This window comes from Medicago sativa, chromosome 2 (genome assembly GCF_051527215.1).
Source record: "Medicago sativa cultivar Bolivia chromosome 2, Bolivia_mono, whole genome shotgun sequence".
In the NCBI taxonomy this organism is placed as follows: domain Eukaryota; kingdom Viridiplantae; phylum Streptophyta; class Magnoliopsida; order Fabales; family Fabaceae; genus Medicago; species Medicago sativa.
Window position 1 is genome coordinate 53,350,239 of NC_140750.1, and position 23,694 is coordinate 53,373,932.

At 33.7% G+C, this 23,694-nt stretch overlaps 1 protein-coding gene and 1 pseudogene across 1 annotated transcript; both read left to right on the top strand.

The window, feature by feature from the left end:
* The first annotated feature begins 12,521 nt into the window (after positions 1-12,521).
* Positions 12,522-13,378, top strand: LOC146948863 (uncharacterized; annotated as a pseudogene).
* A 1,961-nt stretch (positions 13,379-15,339) lies between these two features.
* On the top strand, positions 15,340-21,108 carry LOC146948864 (uncharacterized). The gene is made up of 13 exons (XM_085748440.1): positions 15,340-15,398; positions 15,851-16,010; positions 16,085-16,810; positions 16,918-17,124; positions 17,207-17,287; positions 17,384-17,470; positions 17,546-17,686; positions 17,767-17,888; positions 17,955-18,067; positions 18,267-18,330; positions 18,436-19,118; positions 19,318-19,638; positions 21,017-21,108. Exons 1-13 carry the CDS (start codon positions 15,340-15,342, stop codon positions 21,106-21,108), a joined length of 2,856 nt encoding a protein of 951 aa, XP_085604566.1.
* Positions 21,109-23,694: the final 2,586 nt, after the last annotated feature.

Here is a 23,694-nt window from a genome sequence, read left to right on the forward strand (position 1 = left end):
ACGGTAAAAATTTCCTATTTAAGTTGAAGCCAGCTCCAGAAACAAGGGTTACGATTTTTAAAGAGAAAAGTGCGATTTTGAGACCTGAAGACTGCAAAGGGGGCGATTTCATCATCTCTTAACCAGTTCATGTATGTTTTAATTCTTCCATTGATTATGCTATTTGTAAACTCAATTATGAGTACTAAAAACTATCGAAGTAATAAAATTAATTTTGTATCCACGAGGACTGTGTTAATCTCAATTTAGCAATAATGTTAATATCTAGGATGAGTAAATTATTTTAGTGCCCGAGGCAGTAGGTTTGTGTACATAAAAAGTAAATAAACAGAAAATAAAGATTGATTTAAAAAAATAGAGAGAGATGAGACTAAGTCTTTCGAATCATCTGAGTTCCCCTAATTGATACATTGCACCTATTTCTCATGAATATTTCTCTAGTTTCACGATGGCCAACTAAAGTAGCTTTAATCAACCCCTTTACGTAGGACCCTCTTCTCATATTACAGTCCCTAATACCTTATGTGATCTAATATTCTTTGAAGGTTTTAAGAACGTAAACCTAATATCACAAATAAACGATTATCCATTCCTATACTAACCCTGTTTATTTGAACAATTCAATTAGGTCTAAGTTGAAAGCTATGGTCAGTAGTAATTCATTCTCACGAATTCATGTTATATGTGATCAGTATATAAAAAGCATTAGGAACAATTCAATTGAATAAAACTAGATTGATATTCACAATAAATAGAGTTTCACAACAATATGTTTCAATTAGGGTTACATCAGAATCATCTCAGACCTAATCTCTAAGAGATTTACCTACTCATAAGTGAGTTTACAAATAGCATAATCAATGGAAGAATTAAAACATACATGAACTGGTTAAGAGATGATGAAATCGCCCCCATTTGCAGTCTTCAGGTCTCAAAATCGCACTTTTCTCTCTAAAAATCGTAACTCTTTGTTTTAGAAACTGGCTTAAGCTTAAATAGGCAATTTTTCTATGCTGAAAATCGTGTCACGATGCCAAAAATCGTGCCACGATTCCTTCATTAAATTCAAATTCCTATTCTGGTGTTGTCAAAATCATGTCACGATTTTATAGGCATTGACAAACTCCAACTTTTTGTAATTTCTTGCTTTTTGCACCTCCAGGTTGTCCAAAAATGCTCCAGACTCAATAAAAACATCAAAACAGCTGCTAAAAACATGTAATGACAACACGTCATCACAACCTCAAACTTGAATCATTCAATTTACGTGTAAAATTGACAAATGACAATAAAATAACAATTTAACTAACCAAGTGATAATACCAAAAGTTCATCTCCCTGCTAGCCAATTGATGGGCTAGTTTGACTTGCTTGCATCCACAATTCACAACTCCACGCAACAATTTGATAAGGGTTCACGTAGTCAATGTGCAGGTCTACATATTACCTTACGCTTGAAAAATTTGTAAACGTCAATCAAAGTCCATGTCATTACACACTTTAAGGTCTTTGAGGGTTATAACGGAGCTTAGGTAAAGGTGGGGTAATATTTGGATAAGTAGGCTACATAAAATTTGAGTTAGACACTTCTACGAAAATTTAAACACAGATTTAATCCCCTCATTCACCCTTGAAACAATAATTTTCAAAGGTACTAAAGAACATTTGTAACTTATCAGGACAATTGAGTTTGTAAATATTCGGATTTTTCATTGTCTGTCCCTTTTGCTTTTCATTTTTTTAATACACTTAATTGTGTGCATTTTTCATGATTTCAACTTCTATAAAGTTCTTAGTTCTCGAGTACCCTCACCCAAACTTAGTTGGTTGCAAATTCAAATAGCAACCCCAAACTTATTGTTTACAAACACCCTACTTAGCCTAACTCAAAAATAAATCTTTGGGTCAATTCCTAAAAGTCTCTAGGTTTATGTGTAGTTTATTACCGAACAAAAAGATCTAAACCTAAAATGGATAACTTCAAATAAAAAATCAGGGTAGACTTTAAAGGTTCACCCAGACACTTTGTTTTAGTGTGTATATGACAAGGATCAATCAACAGTAAAGAAACAATGCAAATTTTAGAAATGTAGTTGCATGGAACACTCTATATCAGTAAATTGAAAAAAAATGGCTATGAACCTTACAGTTATGGTATCTGGGAGTATTGACTACCTATCACACATGTCGTACACTTCGTCTTTGAGATTCAAGTCATTACCTCCATATGAACTTTTGGAATACCACTTGATCACACAATTGATACTAAACTGGAAAAAGTCAACTAAACAAACAAATTCGTCAATAATAAACAAGTGCAGAATTCATTACAAAATAGGAGTACAACTGAGTTATTCAAACACATTGACAATTGTTTGACTCAACAATAGAAATAAAATACTAAAACAAAAACATTTGAAAAAGGATGGGTTGCCTCCCATCAAACGCTTTCTTTTACGTCATTGAGCTTGATGCTTCAACCAATGTTAAGGTGGCAAAAATGACAGAAAAATATATCCTCCTTCCTCTTCCTCTTGTTTGGTAGGAATTCCATGAATTTGGCACAAAAAATTAGATGCTCCCATGCACCCACTGATAAACATTTGGAATTTGAGTTCTCCCACCTTAGAGAATGACATGTATCCATTTGCGCATGAGTTGTTTCTTTCAACCCCATTTATTGAGACTTATGGTAAAGACCAACATTCCTCACTTTTAGATTTTCTTCCACCACAATAGCCTGAAACCCAGTCTCCATGTCAACCAACTTCTCATGAGACTCGTATGCTTTCTCAACAAGATCACTACACTGAACTTCAAATTTCACAAATGAAACTTGATTTAATCTCAAGAAATCATCTAAAATATTTTGAAGCTGGGTATTGTAATCGAAGTTGATCGGCTCTTTCAACCCTTCACAATCCTTACCCTGATGACTCGCCTCATAAAAATCACATCTCACATTTAATTTTGAGATCTTATCATCCTAATGTTTTATCTTGCGAGATAGCAGATATTTTATTTTTCGTACAACAGGGTAACTACCTCTCCAGTATCATAAAGGCATAATCTGTCTAACATTCCTACAAAACTTGGATAAACTTTTTAGCAGCAAAGTACAATGAGATAAACATGAAGAGCATAAATCATAATTTTTTTTCTTCAAAATTCTTCAATATACAAACAAAGACGTAAATGACAGAAATCCTAAATAATAACCAAATTGCCTCATTGAAATGATTCAACAGTCCCCGGCAACGGCGCCAAAAACTTCATAGACTTTTAGCAAGTGTACTAAAAACTATCGAAGTAATAAAATTAAGTTTGTATCCACGAGAACTGTGTTAATCTCAATTTAGCAATAATGTTAATATCTAGGATGAGTAAATTATTTTAGTGCCTGAGGCAGTATGTTTGTGTGTATAAAAAGTAAATAAACATAAAATAAAGATTGATTTGAAAAGACAGAGAGACATGAGATAGGTCTTTCGAATCCTCTGAGTTCCCCTAATTGGTACACTGCACCTATTTCTCTTGAATATTTATCTAGTTTCACAATGGTCAAGTAAAATAGCCCTAATCAACCCCCTTGACTTAGGACCCTCTTCTTAGATTACAGTCCCTAATACCTTAGGTGATCTAATATTCTTTGAAGGTTATAAGAACGTTAAGTTAATATCACAATAAAACGATCATCCATTCCTAGACTAACCCTGTTTTTTTCAAGGTTGGTTACCTTTGTGTCCTGATATATGTTACAAAGCATGTTCAAACCAACCTTTACCTCCACGCCTTCTCCATTGTTGCATACTGAATCTCATTCTCAAGAGGCTCCTGCCATTGATGTTGGATAGAAAATTCATGCTAAAGATGCAGAAAGTTCTAGTCATAATGTTGAATTGGTTGGACCAGCTAATACTGTTGAACCTGAAGGGGATCGACCGAGGGATGATCTACCTTCTCTTCCTTTCGTATTAGTACTTACGGTCTATTACGTCTGTTGAATAATAGTAGATGTCTTGGATCCGTATCTGGAAAATATGTTTATGTTGGTTAAAATTTTCAAAGCATTTGTTGGTGTGTTATGTTTTTGCCTATTATTTGTATAATTATGTGTGGTAACAAGTTCATTGTGTCTGTGAATATATGTGTTTGATTGTTGGTAACTATGGACAAGGATGATATATGTTTTTGACATTGAATCTTTAGTGCTTGGTTCTCTTTTGTTATGTTTAAAACAAAAGGCATGATGTAATCTATTTGGATGCATTGTCCTACAACATATAATCAAATGTAATGTGCAACATATTTGTCATTGTACCAAAATTCCCAAGTTTTGCCCTCTTTCGTATGCTTTTTATCTTTCAACAGTGATAATTGGTGTCCTTTGTATCTGGTATGTGATGGAACGTGCCATTGTAGGTTGTGGTTCAACTTCTATACATCTGAATACCCGATAGGGTTACTCATTATGTACTGCCAGGGTCTTTTTAAGCTTATTATGTAATGGTCAGCAACTTATGTATGTATTAATAATGGAAATTGGAATACAGAAAAGGGATGTGTTCATGTTGTAGAACGCCAAGCAGTTTTCATCAGCAAAATAATTATTGACCTTGTTGTATTCCCTATGTATCTCCTTCAAATTAGAATTTAAAAATAAAAAATTAGTGTTTTTCATATTCACAATAGTGTCATCTGCACTTTCACATGACATACTTATTAAAATTATCAGTGTTTTCAGTTTGCAAACCGTAAGTTTAATTACTATATATATATATATATCAAAGAATATAAAATGGCCAAAGTATTATATAATACAATTTTGGAGTTTTAAAAAATTCAAAATAGTGTCAACTGCACTTCCACTTGACCTCCTTATTAAAGTCATCAGTGTTTTCAGTTTGCAAACCGTAAGTTTAATTACTATATATCAAGGAATATAAAATGACCAAACTATCATATAATACAATTTTAGAGTTTTAAAAATTGTTTGTGAAAGAAAAACAAGTTACTTCCCACTATGTTTTCTACTCTTCAAAATACCATCAATTTAGATCATTCTTCTCAACTTAACTTCATAATGCGACTCATATCAACTTTCTCACATATTACGACTTTCTTTTAGCCGAGTTAGTGTCGAAGTAACACATTGGTGATAAAGTCAAGGCAGATCACAAAATATAATTTCATTTCGTTAATATGCTAAGGGGACATTTTGATCATGTTAGGGATCAATGTCAAACTTCATTTCATTGTTCTATTGGTTTGGATGTTTAACTATATACATGAAAGGCGATTTATCAAAAAATATTAATATGTGAATATGTATTTGGGTATACTATATATTGGGTCTTACAAACGTAGACCAATCTAGATTGGTTATTTCAATCTGCTTTGGGGTTCAATTTATTTGTTTAAACCTCAATTCACATATGACGTATAATAGATTGGTGGATTTTGTATGTATTGTTGCAGAATACCATGGTTTACTGTTTGAGTTGTGCCCAAAGTCGTAGTGTCTGTTAAACGTAATGTCGTTGTAGATAAATAGTGATATATTATTTATAAAGCGTGGTTCAATTTGTCGACAAGAGTGTCTTTCAATATTCAAGAGTGTGGTTCAATATTTAATTGTCAGGTAGTAGCTAATAAAAAATGGAAAATAATATTTTAAGTAAGGTTTAATGGTCGTAGGTTGGTCCATATCCTATGGTTTTATGTTTGACAATGACATAGTTATGCTAATTGGGGTCTATGCAATACTAACTAAAAGAATTGATGCTACAACACGATAACAAATTCATGCACCAGCAGTTTCTTGTGTAAGACAACAAGTATCATATCCTGCTAGTTCCTTCTTTTGTGTTTTCACTTCATCTTTTTTCCTTCTTTCTCGTCAGCAAGTTAACAACTGTAATGGCACATTAAGACATGCATGCCATATTTATTTGCAATTCACAAGATAGTTTGACTTTTTACCCAATCCAACTTTCCTTTTTTGAGAGAAAGAATGAGATAACAAAGAGAAGCAATTTCCTATCCAATGTCAAGTCCAACCAAAATTTGATACTGTAAAACTGCAAGCTGCTACGGTGCACAGTTCTGGAACACTAAAAAAATTAGGAAACAAAAGCAATGATAATATTAAAAGACAACGTCTCTTCTTATATGTGTATGGTTAATGATGTGTTACTTTGTATTTTTTTGTTGAATGTATCAATATATCAATAAAGACAGTAGTATTTGCCCAAACTACAAACCAAATTCTTTGAAGGTTTGAAGTCCTTTTTGGGCGGCACTTTTTGTAATATTTGTCATTTATTGATATTCTTAAGGTGAGAGTATCGTACCAACTAAAAAGAGACTGCCAAAAACTGAATTTATTGTCTAGGTCCTAACAAAAAAAATTATCCTTTTTATTTGAAGTTCATATAGTCCTCATTATATGTTTCTACGTAAAATATTTCTATTCCATTCTAGCATTTGGTTTGGACTCTTCTTTATTCATATATAGAGCCATACTTATTTAACTTTCTTTTGAAAATTATAGTGTGAAGATGTCTAAAACTTTTGTACACATAGTATAGCACTATATAATACAAGAAAACTGGTCTATGAAGATTGATACGATTCAAAGAACTATGAATCAAAGCAACAAGGCAAGATACAAGACCAGAGGAAACGAGTGATACAAATCAAACTAATTTGATTTGATTCATGAATGATATGATTCATCAATTCATGAATCAATTCAAAATGCACAAGACATAAGGAAAAATGGTAGAAACATTTCATGATATGATTCAAAACATTTTGAATCGAATCAAACAACTTGAAAAATGGGTTGACTATGCAGAATGAAGAGTTCTATATATAAATAACACTTTAGACAACAAGCAACCATAGGACATAATGAGGCAAAAATTGCTAGGTGCTTTAACATGATTTTAGACTATAACTGCCAATATTTAAACATCATCAAATAAAGTTATCTAATGAACATCATCAAAACACAAACCTATAACCACACATAACTTCATCACCCATGCACCTCGTTCATAATGAATAATAGTATCATTCTACCATGGTCTAATGTCATACAAAAATTCAAAGAAATCAGCCACTTTATTAAACAAAGTCATCACATCCACCTATCCATTACGGTGCAAAAATACATTATCCTTTCCAAAGAGATGATACGAAAATCCAAAAGACCATCATCCAAAAAAGTCTGTTGTAACATTGGGATACAATGATCATTGGTAAAAAAAAAATCTATCATCCGATCTTACTTCAAGAACATCCTCAATCAAAACTTGTGGAACACCCGCCCCAGACACCGAACCACTCCTACCTCCGTAACCTTTGCCAAAACAGACCATCCATCTCCCTTAATTTTTGTCCCCTTTTCCCTTTCCTTCTCACTCTGAATAGCTTCCTCTGTCACCCCCGCCAATTCTTTTTTCCTCCTCATCTCCTTCCCCACCTCTCCTTATTATATCTCCCTCAATTTTTTTCTTTCCCCATAACTTTTCTTTTTTCCTCCCTCCCCTTGAATAATTTTTTCTCCCCCACCCTTACTAAAACCACCTCCGTCATTACAAACAAAACTATCAAATTTAGCCACATTTGAAAAACGATGATCCCAAAAATACACATTATTAATAACTTTTTTGAGTTTATCAACATCCCATTTTTTTATAAATTTTGTAAAGCCAAATATCCATCATCTAGAATTCCGGTTCTTAGAAACATAAACACTTGCACACGTCGAAACCCTTTCTCAACTCATGAAACTGAAGATGTTATATATATATATATATATATATATATATATATATGGGGCTGCTAACTTGCACCCACCTAAAAACACTAAGGTGCAAGTCAACAAGTTACACCCACTTGTTTTTTTACTAAAAAAACCAACACTATCCTTTTACCAACTACTCAAATATGGGGTATTCATGTGATTTGATATATATAGATTTAGTTTTTGTATTTATCTCTTCTGCTTTAATTATCTTCTTCCCCAACAATGTTTGTCTCCTTTTTTCTTCTTCTTATTCTAGAACAAATTGCACATAAATGCTTCCGTCATAATTATGAAAGAAAGAGCTTGAATATCAATAATATAAAAATGTGATGATTTAGAAAATCCATAAATCATTCATGATTGATAATTCAGTAAAGTATTTTAAAACATTATTCAATTTATATAGATTAGAAAATTAACAAAAAAAATAATTTTTTTTACGAACGTACAGTGATTGTTACGACAAGGTACCAGTCAGGGAAAAGATAAACATTTGCTAGGGAAAAAATAAAGACAACATTTGCAAAAAATTAAGAAAACAATTATCTGGAACAAAAGGAAAAGAAAATAGGTATTTATGTTTAAAGATAAATTTACACAACTACCTTTAGTTTATACTAGTTCAAAAATAGTGGATAATGGGTTTTTAGTAAAAAAAACAACTGGGTGTAACTTGCTAACTTGTACCTTAGTGTTTTTAGGTGGGTGCAAGTTAGTAGCCCCCAATATATATATATGGGTTATGTTACAAGCCACCCTTTGGTGGTGTCTTTTATCAAGTCGCACCTTAAGGTGTGATTTTCACTTTTTAGTTATAACTTTGATAAAAGACACCTTCCTAAAAGTAAGTTGGTATCTTTTCGCAAATGCTCGTAGAGTAACTTGATAAAAGACTCCTTCAGGTGTCTTCTATCATAACCCTATATATATATATATATATATATATATATATATATATATATATATATATATATATACCTATTATTATTTTTTAATTTATACACGTGTCTATAGTTTTACTTATTTATCAACACGAGTACTTAATTTTTATTTAATTTATACATGTATATTTTTACTCTTTTTTTTTTTACGTTATGTATATTTTTACTTATGTGTGAAGGAAATGTGATCACAAGTGAGTGCGTAAATTGCGTTATACTCATTGTATGTGAACTATCTTTGGAGGTAGAGTTTAGAATGCACAAATGCAATATTTGTGCACCAAACACAACTTGTGCATGTAAGGTCTGACAGCTATTGTGAGCCATTGATATATTAGTATTATATTCAAACAGATCCTGACCATTGGAAAAATGAGAGAGGCAACCTGCTGCCATCAAGTTGCTTTTGTGCAGGTGGGACCCACACGTGGAATAAATTTGATTATTTTAATGGTTTTTTGGCAAGAGTTGTGTTGGACCAATTTAATGGGCCGATTTTGTTGGTGATGATGAATATTGGGCTGATTTTGGTCCTATACAAAAAATTAATATTGGCACACACTAAATAAAAAACCTTAATAATGTATTAGTATTGTCAAAATAACATATGATAAAATACATTTGTATTACAATTGGAAATTTCTTTTAGGATTTTTACAACTGACATATTATAGAATATGGAGAGAATATATTATATGAATAACTAATAATCAATTATATCCCTTTTTCTCTAAAAATAAAATCAACGGTATCCCGTAAAAAATAATTAATTATAGTAGCGTTATATAATTTTATTTTCTAAACAAGATAATTTACTTCTTTTTATTGCCATATTCTCTCCTTGACAGCTTCCACAAACCAATAACGCGTATTTTTTGTTGTTTGGATTAGGAGCAATTTTTAAAGCACAAAGTCTATCCTTCAAGGTGTTTAGGTTTAATAATCAGTTTAGGTTTAATAATCATGCCTTCCAACGAAAATAAAATTGGTAGGATTTTAATGGCACACACTAAAATCAGTAATTTACTTAATATGACTGGTTGAATATTTTTTATGGTTGCATATATTATATATTGTCTCTACCTACTGAGCTAAGTTCGTAGGGACAAAGATTGATCGAATATAATCCTAAAAAGATATAGCAATTTTCCTTTAATCATAATATAAATTAACTATACAATAAATCATATTTATAAATTAGAGATACAATAGATCGAAAATGAATAAAAAATTAGGAGAAGTTGTCAATAGGGTTATAGTTGTCATTAGGGTTAGAGTTGTAATCTTGGTTAGTTGATAATATGAGTTTGATTAGTAATTGCACGTTAATACAAGTACTTTGACTCCAAAACTCTTTCAGTTTGGGAAAGAGCTGTGAGTTTGATCAGTCGTTTTGAAATCTTTGAAGTTGGTTAGGTCAAAGAATCTTGTCATTAGGGTGATAGTTGTGAGCTTAATTAGTCAATAAAGAGTTTGATTACTCAGTGAACGTTCATTAAAGTACTTTGACTCCAAGATTCTTTTAGTTAGGGCAAGAGTTGTGAGTTTGATTATTCGAAAACGGAATATTTGTATTAGGTTAGGTCGAAGAATGTTGTCCTTAGGGTTGTAGTTGTAAGCTTGTTTAGTCGATAACAATAGTTTTATTACTCAGTGAACGTCCATTTAAGTGCTTTGACCCCCAAGATTCTTTCAGTTAGGGCAAGAGTTGTGAGTTTGATCAGTCGTGTTGAGATATTTGTATTAGTTTAGGTCGAAGAATGTTGTCATTAGGTTTATAGTTGTCATTAGGTTGTGGTTGTAAGCTTGTTTAGTCGATAAAAGAGTTTGATTAGTCAGTGAACGTCCACACAAGTACTTAGACTCCAAAATTCTTTCAATTAGGGCAAGAGTTGTGAGTTTGATCAGTCGAGATGAGATATTTGTATTAGTTTAGGTCGAATAATGTTGTCATTAGGTTTATAGTCATCATTAGGGTTGTGGTTGTAAGCTTGTTTAGTCGATAAAAGAGTTTGATTACTCAGTGAACGTTCATTCAAGTGCTTTGACCCCAAGATTCTTTCAGTTAGGGCAAGAGTTATGAGTTTGATCAGTCGTGTTGAGATATTTGTATTAGTTTAGGTCGAAGAATGTTGTCATTAGGTTTATAGTTGCCATTAGGATTGTGGTTGTAAGCTTGTTTAGTCGATAAAAGAGTTTGATTAGTCAGTGAACGTCCACACAAGTACTTAGACTCCAAGATTCTTTCAATTAGGGCAAGAGTTGTGAGTTTGATCAGTCGTGATGAGATATTTGTATTAGTTTAGGTCGAAGAATGTTGTCATTAGGTTTATAGTCGTCATTAGGGTTGTGGTTGTAAGCTTGTTTAGTCGATAAAAGAGTTTGATTACTCAGTGAACGTTCATTCAAGTGCTTTGACCCCAAGATTCTTTCAGTTAGGGCAAGAGTTGTGAGTTTGATCAGTCGTGTTGAGATATTTGTATTACTTTAGGTCGAAGAATGTTGTCATTAGGTTTATAGTCGTCATTAGGGTTATAGTTGTAAGCTTGTTTAGTCCTTAAAAGAGTTTGATTAGTCAGTGAACGTCCACACAATTACTTTGACTCCAAGATTCTTTCAGTTAGGGCAAAAGTTGTGAGTTTGATCAGTCGTGTTGAGATATTTGTATTAATTTAGGTCGAATAATGTTGTCATTAGGTTTATAGTCGTCATTAGGGTTGTGGTTGTAAGCTTGTTTAGTTGATAAAAGAGTTTGATTACTCAGTGAACGTCCATTCAAGTGCTTTGACCCCAAGATTCTTTCAGTTAGGGCAAGGGTTGTGTGTTTGATCAGTCGTGTTGAGATATTTGTATTAGTTTAGGTCGAAGAATGTTGTCATTAGGTTTATAGTTGTCATTAGGGTTGTGGTCGATAAAAGAGTTTGATTAGTTAGAATATTAATATTTTTAGTATATAAATATATTTACTTCTATCCAATTTCTATTCAACCAAACAATTTTTGTAAACAAACATACCATATAAATCTTATTTCCATCTAACTTTAGGTACTACCAAACAAGTATTTAATGATTTTTTCTCTCTCTTTTAGAGAAATTTATTTCCATTCCTAATAACTTTCCAATCCAAACAGATGAGAAGGGTTGCCATTAGTGGTTGATATAAGAATTGTTGATCTCTCAATCCTTCCATTTCAGTTACGTTTTTGAGCTACCATCTTCCATAAAATTCATCTTCCACGCGAGGTTCACCATCTTCCACGCGAGCTTCACAATTTTCTTCTCTTCATCCAAACTTTTGCTTCACATCGGTATGTTTCATTTACCTTGTTTCATCACTGTTTCTATCTTCAATTCCTTTAGGATTTACTTATAATTTCGATTTTGAATTTGGTTTTGTAATTGGAATTTTCAAACTCTTCGATCTTCTTCTTCACCGTTTCTATCTTCTTCTTCAATTTGTATGTTCTTGTTTTGTAATTTGGATTTTGAATATTATGTTGTTTTGTAATGAACGTGAGGTTTTGTCATGAAGTTCTTTAATTTAATTATTTTTTTTGAAATTGAATTATTTTTTTGAAATTGTGTTGTTTTATAATTTGTGAAATTGAATTATTTTTTGAGTTGGTAATTAATTTAAGTTGTTTTGAAACCTATATTTTGGTCATGGGGTTTTGTAATTAATTTAAGTTGTTTTGAAACCTATAATTTGAAATTGAGTTGGTTTGTTATGCTGATAAGTGATAATGTGATTTTATCAGTGAACCATGAATGTATCAAAGGCCTCATGAAGCAAAAAATGAGGTTGGATCAGATATGCCAAGAAGTATTGCTTCTGTCAAAATGTAGCTGCGATTAAGGTCGCAATGACTGTGGAGAATCCTAATCAGTTGTTTTACCGTTGCAAGCACGAAGAGCCAGAAAAAAATGTGGATATTGGCAATGGTGTGAATCTGTTCGATGTGAAACAGAAACTACACAGCAGTTGGACATTAACATGATGGATTTTGATGATGAATTAGATGGTGCACTAGTTGATCAAGCTTTGAAGTTTGATGCTATGAAAAAAGAGCTTGAAGGTAAGTTGGCTGAGATGAAAAAAGTAATGGAGGAAGAGATCGAGACTGTGAAGAAGGAATCTGAGGTGGAGATATCAAAGTTGAAAAAAATGATAGAAACTCAAGTGCAGTTGGTCCAAGAGGGAAACAAAGAACATGTGGTTGAAGTGAAAAAACATGTGGAAGTGGAAATTGATAATTTTAATAAGATAGTCATGGAGGAGATGGTTTCAGAAGAAAAAAAAGTCGATACGATGAGTTATCTTTGCTGAAGGGAGAGCTAGGAAGGTCAAAAAGCTCATTGTGCAAGGTGAAATGGGTTGTGGTTATGATGATGGTCATGGTTGTTTGGCTGGGTTTCTTGAAGAAATGAGTGTTGGCACGGTCGTGCACCATATTCACACGGTCGTGCTATGGAAATAGGAAGAAGATAGGGATGACACCAGTGAAGTGAGACACGGTCGTGTGCAATTGGTACACGATCGTGCGTTCTGCTAGAACAAAAAATGCTTGCATCCAGTGCAGATGTGCGCGGTCATGTCTATAGGATGCACGGTTGTGTGTGATGTTCAGGTCACTATTATGAATTTTATTTAGAATTTCTTTTAGGTTGTGAGTTAATTAAGTGATTTGCTAATTATTAGTTTAGTATTTGTCCACTGGTAATTATAAATTAATTATGGAATTAGTGAAATATTTTGGTTATGAAATTAATTAAATATATTTGATTTTTCCACTGGATATTGTTTGATTTGGTTATTGAACTTGTGAAAATTTAAAATGAAAGAGGGTGGGAAGAGTCAAAAATTTCAACAGCTTAAAATTTTTTAGGATTTCAAAATCAAAATTGTAGAGGGAATGGAAAAAAATCTGTAGTGGTCAAACATTTAAAAGTACAGGATGAAGTGTTATATCTGCTGGATAATAGCATTGCATCTGATACTTTGACAACAACATAGTAGTAGGTAGCTGTGATGTGTCTCAGATTTAGGGAATCAAATGTACTTTTGGTTGGTATTTTGGGCAAATGTGACATATTTAAGTTAAAAAAAGACAAAAGTTGGTTTTGGAGGTACATTTTTTATCAGAAATTGAGTTAAAAGTTGTTCAAAAATCTGTAAAAGGAGATAGTGTTGTATAGTTGGGCAAAGAAAAAGCTGTTTTTATTTTGCTTTTCTTATAACATTAAATTTATAACATTAAATTTGACAGATTTTTGGATAAGAACACAAAATAATTAATATTTATCAGAATTTGTTGGTTACATATTAATTACTCATTTATGTTACACACCAATAATTTTTTGTAACACTATATATACAAGCACAATCTCACAATTTTGCCTAATCTAAGTCTGAAAAATTGAATTTGCATAATATAATTTCTTGTCAATTCATTTATTTTTTAAAAAATTAATGTTCTTATCATGATTTAGGTTCAAGGGTTGCTGAAGCTATTGGATATCATCAATAAAAGGAAGCATGGATTTTGAATAATAGGAGTTCGTCATCAACATGAACAAATGGTATGAAAACTAAATCTTATTATTTGGTTTTCCTATTTTAGTTGTTTTTTAGTTATTTATTTGTAATTTATTTAATGCCTTATCTTAGATTTTTTTTTTTTTAGTTTTGAAGATTTATATAAATATTCGAGCATAATATATTTTTTTGAATTCATGAACACACGACGTAATTTTTCAAAACACGATAAATTGAAAATAGAGTAATATAACATTAAACGGACGATTACATGAAGTTAAAATTACAATTGCTAACATTAATTAAAAATACGAAACATTAAGATAGATGACAAGAATCGATAAAAGCTACTAGTCGAATATCTGACTTGTAACATACAAGTACAACGGGTCTCCCCCGTTTGTCCTCCATTGAAACATGTCTTGAACATCAGAGTCGCTTTCAAGACTCTCAAAACGATAACTTAATTTCCAGTCGTTATGGACAGCTTCCAACGAGTAATATTGTGTTATGACAGAGATTTTCCTCACCTTACGGGTAGGTTCTTGATATCTAGTGAAATACTCGTTGAAATAGCCAGTTAGCTCCGATAGCGTATCGACCGGAACTAAGTACCAAGAGTCAAACTGTTTAGCAATATGCTCAAATATGACGGTGCAACGTATTGCAATAGGCGGCGGTGGTGACATGTTGAAAATGAAAACTGAATAAGTTTAGTGTGTGAGCAATGTGTGAGGGTATGTATGTATGTATTTATAGGGAAAAAAATAATATTTAAACTAATACTTATTAAAAAATATTTGGAAATTATTTAAGTAGTCGGTAGTAAAAGTGGTTTAGGAAAAAACGTGGGGCCCTAGGGGAAAGGTGATTTTCAATGTTTTAGAATAATAAAATAAAAGAATGTCAACCTAGTACCTAGGGGAAAGGTGATTTTCCATAACACCTTTTGAGTAAGGTTACCACCCAACCTGCCGTCAACCCTCATACTCAAAAACCTAAAGTTAGTGAAACTCAAAAAACTCAAAAACTTGAACCTCTCTACAATGGAAGAAAGTAATCCTGATGTCAACCCTCAACAACCTGAACTTCCTTCTGCATTGCCGTGAGTTACCCTCTTATTTCAAGTATTTTGTGCATTCATGAAGTTTCATGTTTCTTGATGGTTTTTTTCCTTCATCTATTTAGTTTTTTTTATGAAATGATAGATATTTGGAAAAAAAGGAATAAAATTTCATGTCTTGAGCTTTTGGTTGATGTTGCCATGTATGAAGTTTGATATAGATTGATTTTTTTTTTCAACTTGTTAGTATATTGATGAAGTTGAAATAAATCTTCAAGTTTTGATAATTTGTTTGATGATGTCATGTATGAAGTTTCATGTTTCTTGATGATTTTTTTCTTTAACTTTTTAGTTTTTTAATGAAGTGATAGATCATAGATATTTGAAAAAAAAGAATAAACTTGAGCTTTTGGTTGATGTTGCCATGTATGAAGTTTGATATATATTGATTTTTTTTCAACTTTTTAAAATGAGAGCTATTTCATATTATGTAGTCATGTGACAATAGAAGTAGATGATGCCACTTTTGGTTGTATTGCCAACAAGGAAGTTGTCGGTGATAAAGTACTTGGTCTACAAGATGTAGTGCAAGAGATTACCTCATTGAAAGTCTTGCTCACCGAAGTGTCGAAGAAACAAGAAACTCTTGAAACGGTATAACATTTTGTTCTTGTAAGTACCTTTCATGCGACTGTTACTATAGTCCTAACGTATTTACGGTATAATAGGCATTAACCAAGGAAGTACACTTATTGCGGACTAACGTTGTGGCGATTCAAACCTCTATTGAGGTTTTTGAAGTGTTAGAAACTTCTAAATGTGTTTGTAATGGTCACGGTTCATCAACAAGCTCCGACAAGGAAGAATTTAAGGAACCACCTGAGCCAACCGAACAAGACCGTTTTGAGAAGGAGCTAGTTGAATTAGGGCTGAGTCATGAATCTGAGAAAGTTGATGAATCTTTCGGCAAATATATTCATCAAGGTTTTGTCCGAGAAGATTTTGCTGAGGGAACATATAAACACAAAGTGTTTAATGGTGGGAGCAGTAGTGCTTTTGGTGGAATGGAAACATTTGACAATTATGATGTTGATGTCAACGTTGCAAAGACTAATTTTTCAAAAAGTGTTGGAAAAGCTTTCGTACCGGACCATTGGCTGGAGGAAGAGACACCGGCCAAAGGTAGGACGAGTGCTAAACAAAGTACTCTCATCACAAAGAGCGACTACAAAAGAAAGTATCAACATTTTAGCCAAAATGCACCAACCATGGTCCCTCAAAGTGGTGTGAACAAGAGATTGAAATTTCACACCCCTTCGCCTACACTGAAGCCAACAGAAAGTCGTTCTTCGAAAAAGAGTGCCAAATCTAAGAGATCGCCGAAGAATTTCAAAGGACAATTGGAAGAAGCTACTCCAAGAACTGTGAAGAAGAAAGGTGGAGTTACAACTAAGGTAAAAATAAATAATATTCAACTAATGCTTTTATTGATTATGTAATATGATAACTATATATGACTGGTGTTTAGCATGCATATAACAATCCAATGTTTACACTGCAGGGAAAGGAAATTGCTGTTGACACCAACAATGTTGCTCTTGACGAAAGAACAAAACAAGCTCTTAGGAATGCTAATGTTTGCGCCTTCCTTTTCGACAAATCACCTGAAGTTAATTTGACTAACGAGACACTTGTGTTGACCATGGGTCTAACAGCTATAAGGTCTGAACTTCAGTGTCTCCTACCTGCTGTACATGTAACTGAATTGGTAAGAACACGGATGACCTTGTATTTGAATTTCAGTTATTTTGGCAAGATTTGGTCAATTTATAAAATGTATACATTGCCAGGTCATTGCATTGGCAGCGGCAAGGGTAATAGGTATACACACCTTGAGGCAGTCTTTTTGGTGCCTCCCTCCATCATTTGCGGTTTGCCTATACTTTTTCTGCAATGTTAAATTTTGTATAAGTTATTTCAAAATCAAAGCAGTAGCATAACAGGGGAATTATTTTGTTTACAAATAGTTTGATTTCGAGGAGGGATTAAAGTTACCAGAAATAAGAGCGAAGTACTGTGGAGACTGGATGGTACCTTTCGCTAAAGTGCAGTTTGTAAGTATACAAATCAAAGCTCTTAAAAGATTACTCGTTGTGAATCTAATACTTTTGCATCATTTTGTATTACAGATATATATCCCATTGAGGGGTGCGGAGGGTCATTGGTTTTTGATGGTGGTACATGTTCCAAGCCGAATCACGTATCACCTTGATTCTAACTGTCCAGCTGGATTAACCAATCACCAACGGCATTACAAGATTAAAAGAATGGTAAATAACATATAAACTATTTTAAATAGATACTTACTATTACTTCTAAAACATTGACATTGTAGTCCACTTTATATTAGGGATTGTTGTTACATCGCCTTGTGGATTGTAATGAATACTCCACGCTCTTCCCCAAGAAGCTTAATGAGTTTGAAAAGTTTGAAATTGTGCGGCCTAGTGTAATGCCTAATGCCTGTACTAGGTAAGATATTGTAATTTCCAAAATTAATGAATCAATTATTTTATTTAGTTATGCGATATAATATAGTTGTTATCACTACATCACCGAAAACTCTGGAGCATGGGTGTTGCACTGGTTAAGTATGAAACATTACTATAGGCCGAAAAATTTTCTTACCATCGGAAAATTTTCTTACCACCGTAAGTTTTTTTTGTGGCAATTCATGTTTGTATATGAATTAGTTATTTTATTCGTTTGCAATTACAATTTACCCATAACCCTAATCAAAAGAGAAGAGGATTTTTTATTGTTGTTACTAATACTGCTATCATGGAAAATGAAATGTTAGTAAAATGAAATGTTAGTAGGACTGTGGGAGTGGTTTGTCTTTATTTGTAGTGTATGATTTTTCAATTAGGATAATAACGTATAAGGGTATGTGTTTGTGTAAGCTTTCATGCGAGTATGCATTTAAGATTGATTAATAACATTTTTTTTTTGGTTTGCGACAGAAAATCACAACTTGAAAAACGACTTCTAAGAGAAAGGCAATTGATGCTGCTGGCAGTTCCAACGGCAAGAAGAAGAAGGGTAGCGCTAATGAGCTGAGAATTATCCTGAGCACCAAATCTGAAAAGACGAGGTTTAACAAGCTTGCACACAGAGAAATACAACCAAATAGGTATCTCGATCCAGATGCTTTAGATGCATTAGGTATAGAAGCCGATGTTATGACACTAATTAATAACATAGGCTGGATTGAATTCGTAGGAAAAACACACTATACCTATGAAACCATCACTCGTGAATTCCTGAGTGCCTTAAGTTTTGTTCAGGATAGAGACAATGTGACAGACCCGGAACACAGGGTTTCATTTAGTCTGGTTAACGTTGAGTTCAGCATGTCACTAAAAGAATTCTATGACAAAATGGGTTTCGCTAGTGCGGAGCTCATTCATGGTTCTCACAATGAGGCTACTAAGCCTCATAATTATGATCAACGGGAGTTTTGGTTAAAGATTAGTGGCCAGGACCATTATGAATCTAAAAGTGCAAAGGCTAGTATGATACACAACCCCGTTTTTCGCTACCTGCACAGAATTAAGTCTTGCATCATTTTCGGTAGGGCTGAAATGGGAACGGTGAGGGATGATGAGCTTTTTATCTTATGGGCTATGGTTAACAAGTGTGCTGTTAGCACTGGCTACTACCTTTTGAGCCATATGGCATCTGTGGCGGGGGCACATAAAGGTAAGATAGTGGTGGGGGGGGGGGGTGATTAGTTTCATTACTTACAAATTGGGGTTGCTTTTTCCAGATGAAAATGCAAACGTTGCGAACTATGCAATTGATATTGATTTTTGTAAAAATATACATATGGTTAGGGATCTAGGGAATAAAAAGAATTTTTAATTGTTGATATTCGGTAAAGATTCAATTGTACTGCCAGATCCATCGAGAACTGACATCACAAACGTAGAAAATTGGCTTTATCATGATGTAGCACCACAGATAACACAAGAGCAGCATACGCAAGATGAACCTCAAGAGCAGCATGCGCAAGATGAACCTCAAGAGCAGCATCATCCAGATGAAGAAATGGGTGTTGACCACGAAGTACAACAACCGGTCGGAGGCATGGAAGATGAAGAGGATTGGCGTCGAAGGGTGGAGGCAAAGATCAACAACCAAGGACAAATGCTTCTTGCAATAATGCAACACTTGAACATCTTCCTCAACCTGGTCCAGAATGAACACGTTGCACCACTCGGTTATTTTAATGTTATTTTTTTTATTTTGAAAATGCTCCTTTCAGACTTGTGACCCTTATTGGAATATGTTGTGAACAATAAATCCAAGTTCCATTTTGTTGTAATTTGTCTAGCTCTAAACTTGTTTGCTAAATTTGTTCCATCTTGAAAATTAATTTGTTCTTGGTCTGTACAAGTGATGTAGGATTTCTACATGTCATATAACTATGTACACGTGAGTATATATAGGATCGTTTTCCACAGGGAGTTGCGTTAATCATAAGCATTTTCACAATCTTTCACATTAAGGTATCGTTTATAAAATGTTTGTTTGTAACACTATATCCAAAAATGACATAAAAGTAAAAACGAGAGAGGAACGAACTATTTCGCTTGCGGTATAAGATAACACGCAAGCATAACAACGGCAATCTCTCGATCGATTAACAGACTCTAGCTTTATAACCAATATTATTACAATCATTTCTACAACATCCTTCGTGTCCAAAGCGACATCGTTATTTCTAAGTTAGCGTTTAAACATTCGTGTCCAAATCCCTTAAACGATAACAAAGTCGATCGGATAACTTAATCGACCGTGTCCAGCCTGATTAAGTATCCGAAAGCATTAAATTCTTGATTAAAAGTAATTATCAAAGGTTTACAAACTTGTCAAGAGTGTTATAACATAAGATAGATTGTTATTCTAGTTCTAGATTCAAGAGTTTGTGTCCAAATCATCTTGAATCTCATTGAAAGCATTAAACATAAGAATAACAACAATATTGAATCATTAAGCTAGAACCTTATACATTAAAAGATCAAAAGATTACATAATAGCTTGTTTGTTACCTCAATACTACAAAGAAGATGATAGCTACACATAGACATGTATACTATACAAGGGATGAAGGAAAGATGAAGATTCCATGTCAAGATCCTTCGTGTCCAAAGTGATCTTGAGTTGAATCTACTCCTAAACCACTTGCTTTGTGTTTCTCTCTTGGAAATAGCTCTGACCTCTCTCTTAGAATGTATAAAAATATCTAATGGAATAGTGAATGACCTAAAAGAGAGGTAAAAATGCTATTTAAAGGGCCTGTGTTTTTGTACCTGCGCTAATAGCGCAACTCACGCTAATAGCGTGGTAAGTTGGCCTATAATCTGGCCAATTGGAGTGTGCCATGTTGGTACATTTTGCCCTGCTTCGCTTAACCCACTCTAATGGCGTAGCTTTCTGGAGTATTTACGCTTATAGCGTAGATTACGCTAATAGCGTGTTTCTTGGACAGCTTCTCCTTTGCTTCGCTCCAGGTACGCTATTAGCGTATCTTTCTGGAGTGATTACGCTAATAGCATATCTTACGCTAATAGCGTGTTTCTTCACATGTGCTTCAGATCCACTCTCCTGGTGCGCCATTGGCGTATCCTTCTGGCCTTTGGCATTTCTTGATCACGCTAGTAGCGTAGAACACGCTAATAGCGTATGACATTGAACTTTGACGTTTCTTGCTCCTTGCTTGTATTTTCCTGCACAAAAAGGGTAGAATAAGGTTCAAAAGCATAAATGACATATTTGCATAATATTTGGAGTTTTCCATGGAGAATCTTGCAAAACAAGTCACTAAAATGCCTAAACTCCCATATGAAATATATCACTTTTAAACACTTATCAACAAGGAATGTATGCACTATTTTATGATGAATGGCATGTCATAAGCTAGTTGTTGCATCAAGGAACAAAAATCCTTATTTTTCTTGATTGTGAAACCCTTATTATGTCATAAGCTAGTTTCTTGGTTTGTATAAAGACTTACAAGGAATGTATGCACTATTTTCTTGGTTTTTACATCCCTTATTGCATGAAGGAACAAAAATCCTAGTTATGTTATTTCTAAGATATATATAAACTAAATTGATATTTCATAACCAAATGTCTTTCCACACGACTGTGATATGCATACACACGACCGTGCGTTACAATACTCCAAATTCTAATCAGGACCAGTACCTTCCCACACAACCGTGTTCTATATACACACGACCGTGTGCTTTAGACTAAGATATAAAGGTTGATTCTTCGTACACGACCGTGTTCGACAAACACACGACCGTGTGCTTTAAACTAAGATAAAATGGCAGGGTCTTCCTACACGACCGTGTTCGAAGTGCACACGACCGTGTGCTTTAAATTAACATAAATATTCCATTTAAGCCCACCATTCACTCATTCTCAACAGTTTCAACAAACTTCACTCATTCCATTTAAGCCAACACTATTCACGACCTTCTTCTCCAAAAATTCATCATAACCACCTAAGTCTTTCAAGACAAAAGCACCAAATCAATCCAAGTCTTCCTTCTTCTCCCATACTTCCTTATCTCTCCAGATCTTCCTTGTAAGTGACTATAAGTCTTATTCTTCATCTTTATTTCTACAAATCTTCCTTGTTAATAAATTTGGGTTTTTTTTTTTTGGTGTGTTAAAAAAATAACATGATTCTCAATTCTCATTATTTATTTATTTATTTAACTATTGAATGATATGGGTGTATTTGAAAGTTTGGGCAATAGAATTGGAATTTATTCTTTTACTCACTAAAGAAAATGATTTGATTTTATACATGCATTTTTTTATTATGAATCAGTTTTGTGCATGCATGTTATCACTAAAAGCCACACATTTCAAAGTTCAATTGTTTGATCTAGCAGTTAAAATTGTAAGTGTGTCTATGAATATATGCATATGAATTTGGTTTTTTTTTATTTGGGTATGAATTTATTTTTTTTATTATCAGAAAATGTTAATAATCTTGTGTTTGTGTTTGTATATAAATTTAATCATAACCCTAACCCTAATCAAAATATAAGGACCCTTTTGATTGTTGTTACTAATACATCTATAATGGAAAATTAAATGCCACCGTGGGAATGTGGTAGTGGTTTCTCCTTAAGATTGATTTATAACTGGTTTTTTACTTTGCGACAGGAACAAAAGTGTTGAAAAATGGCTTCTAAGGGAAAGGGAAAGGGAGTTGATGTTGGTGGCACTTCTTACGGCACTAAGAAAAAGGGTATACATAATGAGAGGGGAATTATTCTGACCTCCGCATCTGAACGGGAAAGGTACAACATGCTTTCGAACAGAGAAATTTGTGTGAATAGGTATCCCGATTATCGTGCTTTAGAGGCATTCGAGATAAAAGCCAATGTTATGACACTCCTTGATAACATAGGTTGGACTGATTTTGTAGGAGAACCACATTACACCTTTGTAACATCTACACTTGAATTTATGAGTACCATTTGTTTTGTTTCGGATAGAGAAAATTCCACCGTTTCATTTAGTTGGGTAACGTAGAGTACAACATGTCACTTTCTGAATTTTGTGACAGAATGGGCTTCGCAAGCACGGGGCTCATTCATGTCTTTCGTAACCCCATTTATAGGCCTCAAAATTATGACCAACACGAATTTTGGTCACAAATAACTACTGGGCGGGGCCATTTTGAATCTAAAACCGCCAAGGCTAGTATGATCCAAAACCCTGTTTTCCGCTATTTACATAGAGTTATGGCCTGCATCATATTCGGTAGGCCAGAAACAGTAACGGTGAGGGCTGATGAGCTATTCATTCTATGGGCTATGGTTCACAACCGTGCTGTAAACACTGGCTACTACCTTCTTAACCATTTGGCATATGTGGCGGCTCAAACCAAAGGTAAGATGACAGCGGGGGATTGATTAGTTTCATCGCTTGGAAGTTGGGAGCGAAATTGGCAACTGATGAAATTGGCATTGAGGGGAAATACACCATTGATATTGATTTTTGTAAAACTATACATATGGTTAGGGACATAGATGGTGAAGGCAGGAATTTTAGATTGTTGGTATCCGACGAAGATTCAATTTTGTTGCCGGATCCATTGAGAACTGACACAACAAATCTTGCAAACTGGCTTTATAATGATTTAGATCCACAGGTACCTCCAGGGCAGCCTGCGCAAGATGAAGAAATGGGTGAGGGACAACAACAACAACCTATGGAAGGAAGGGAAAATGACGATGATTGGCGT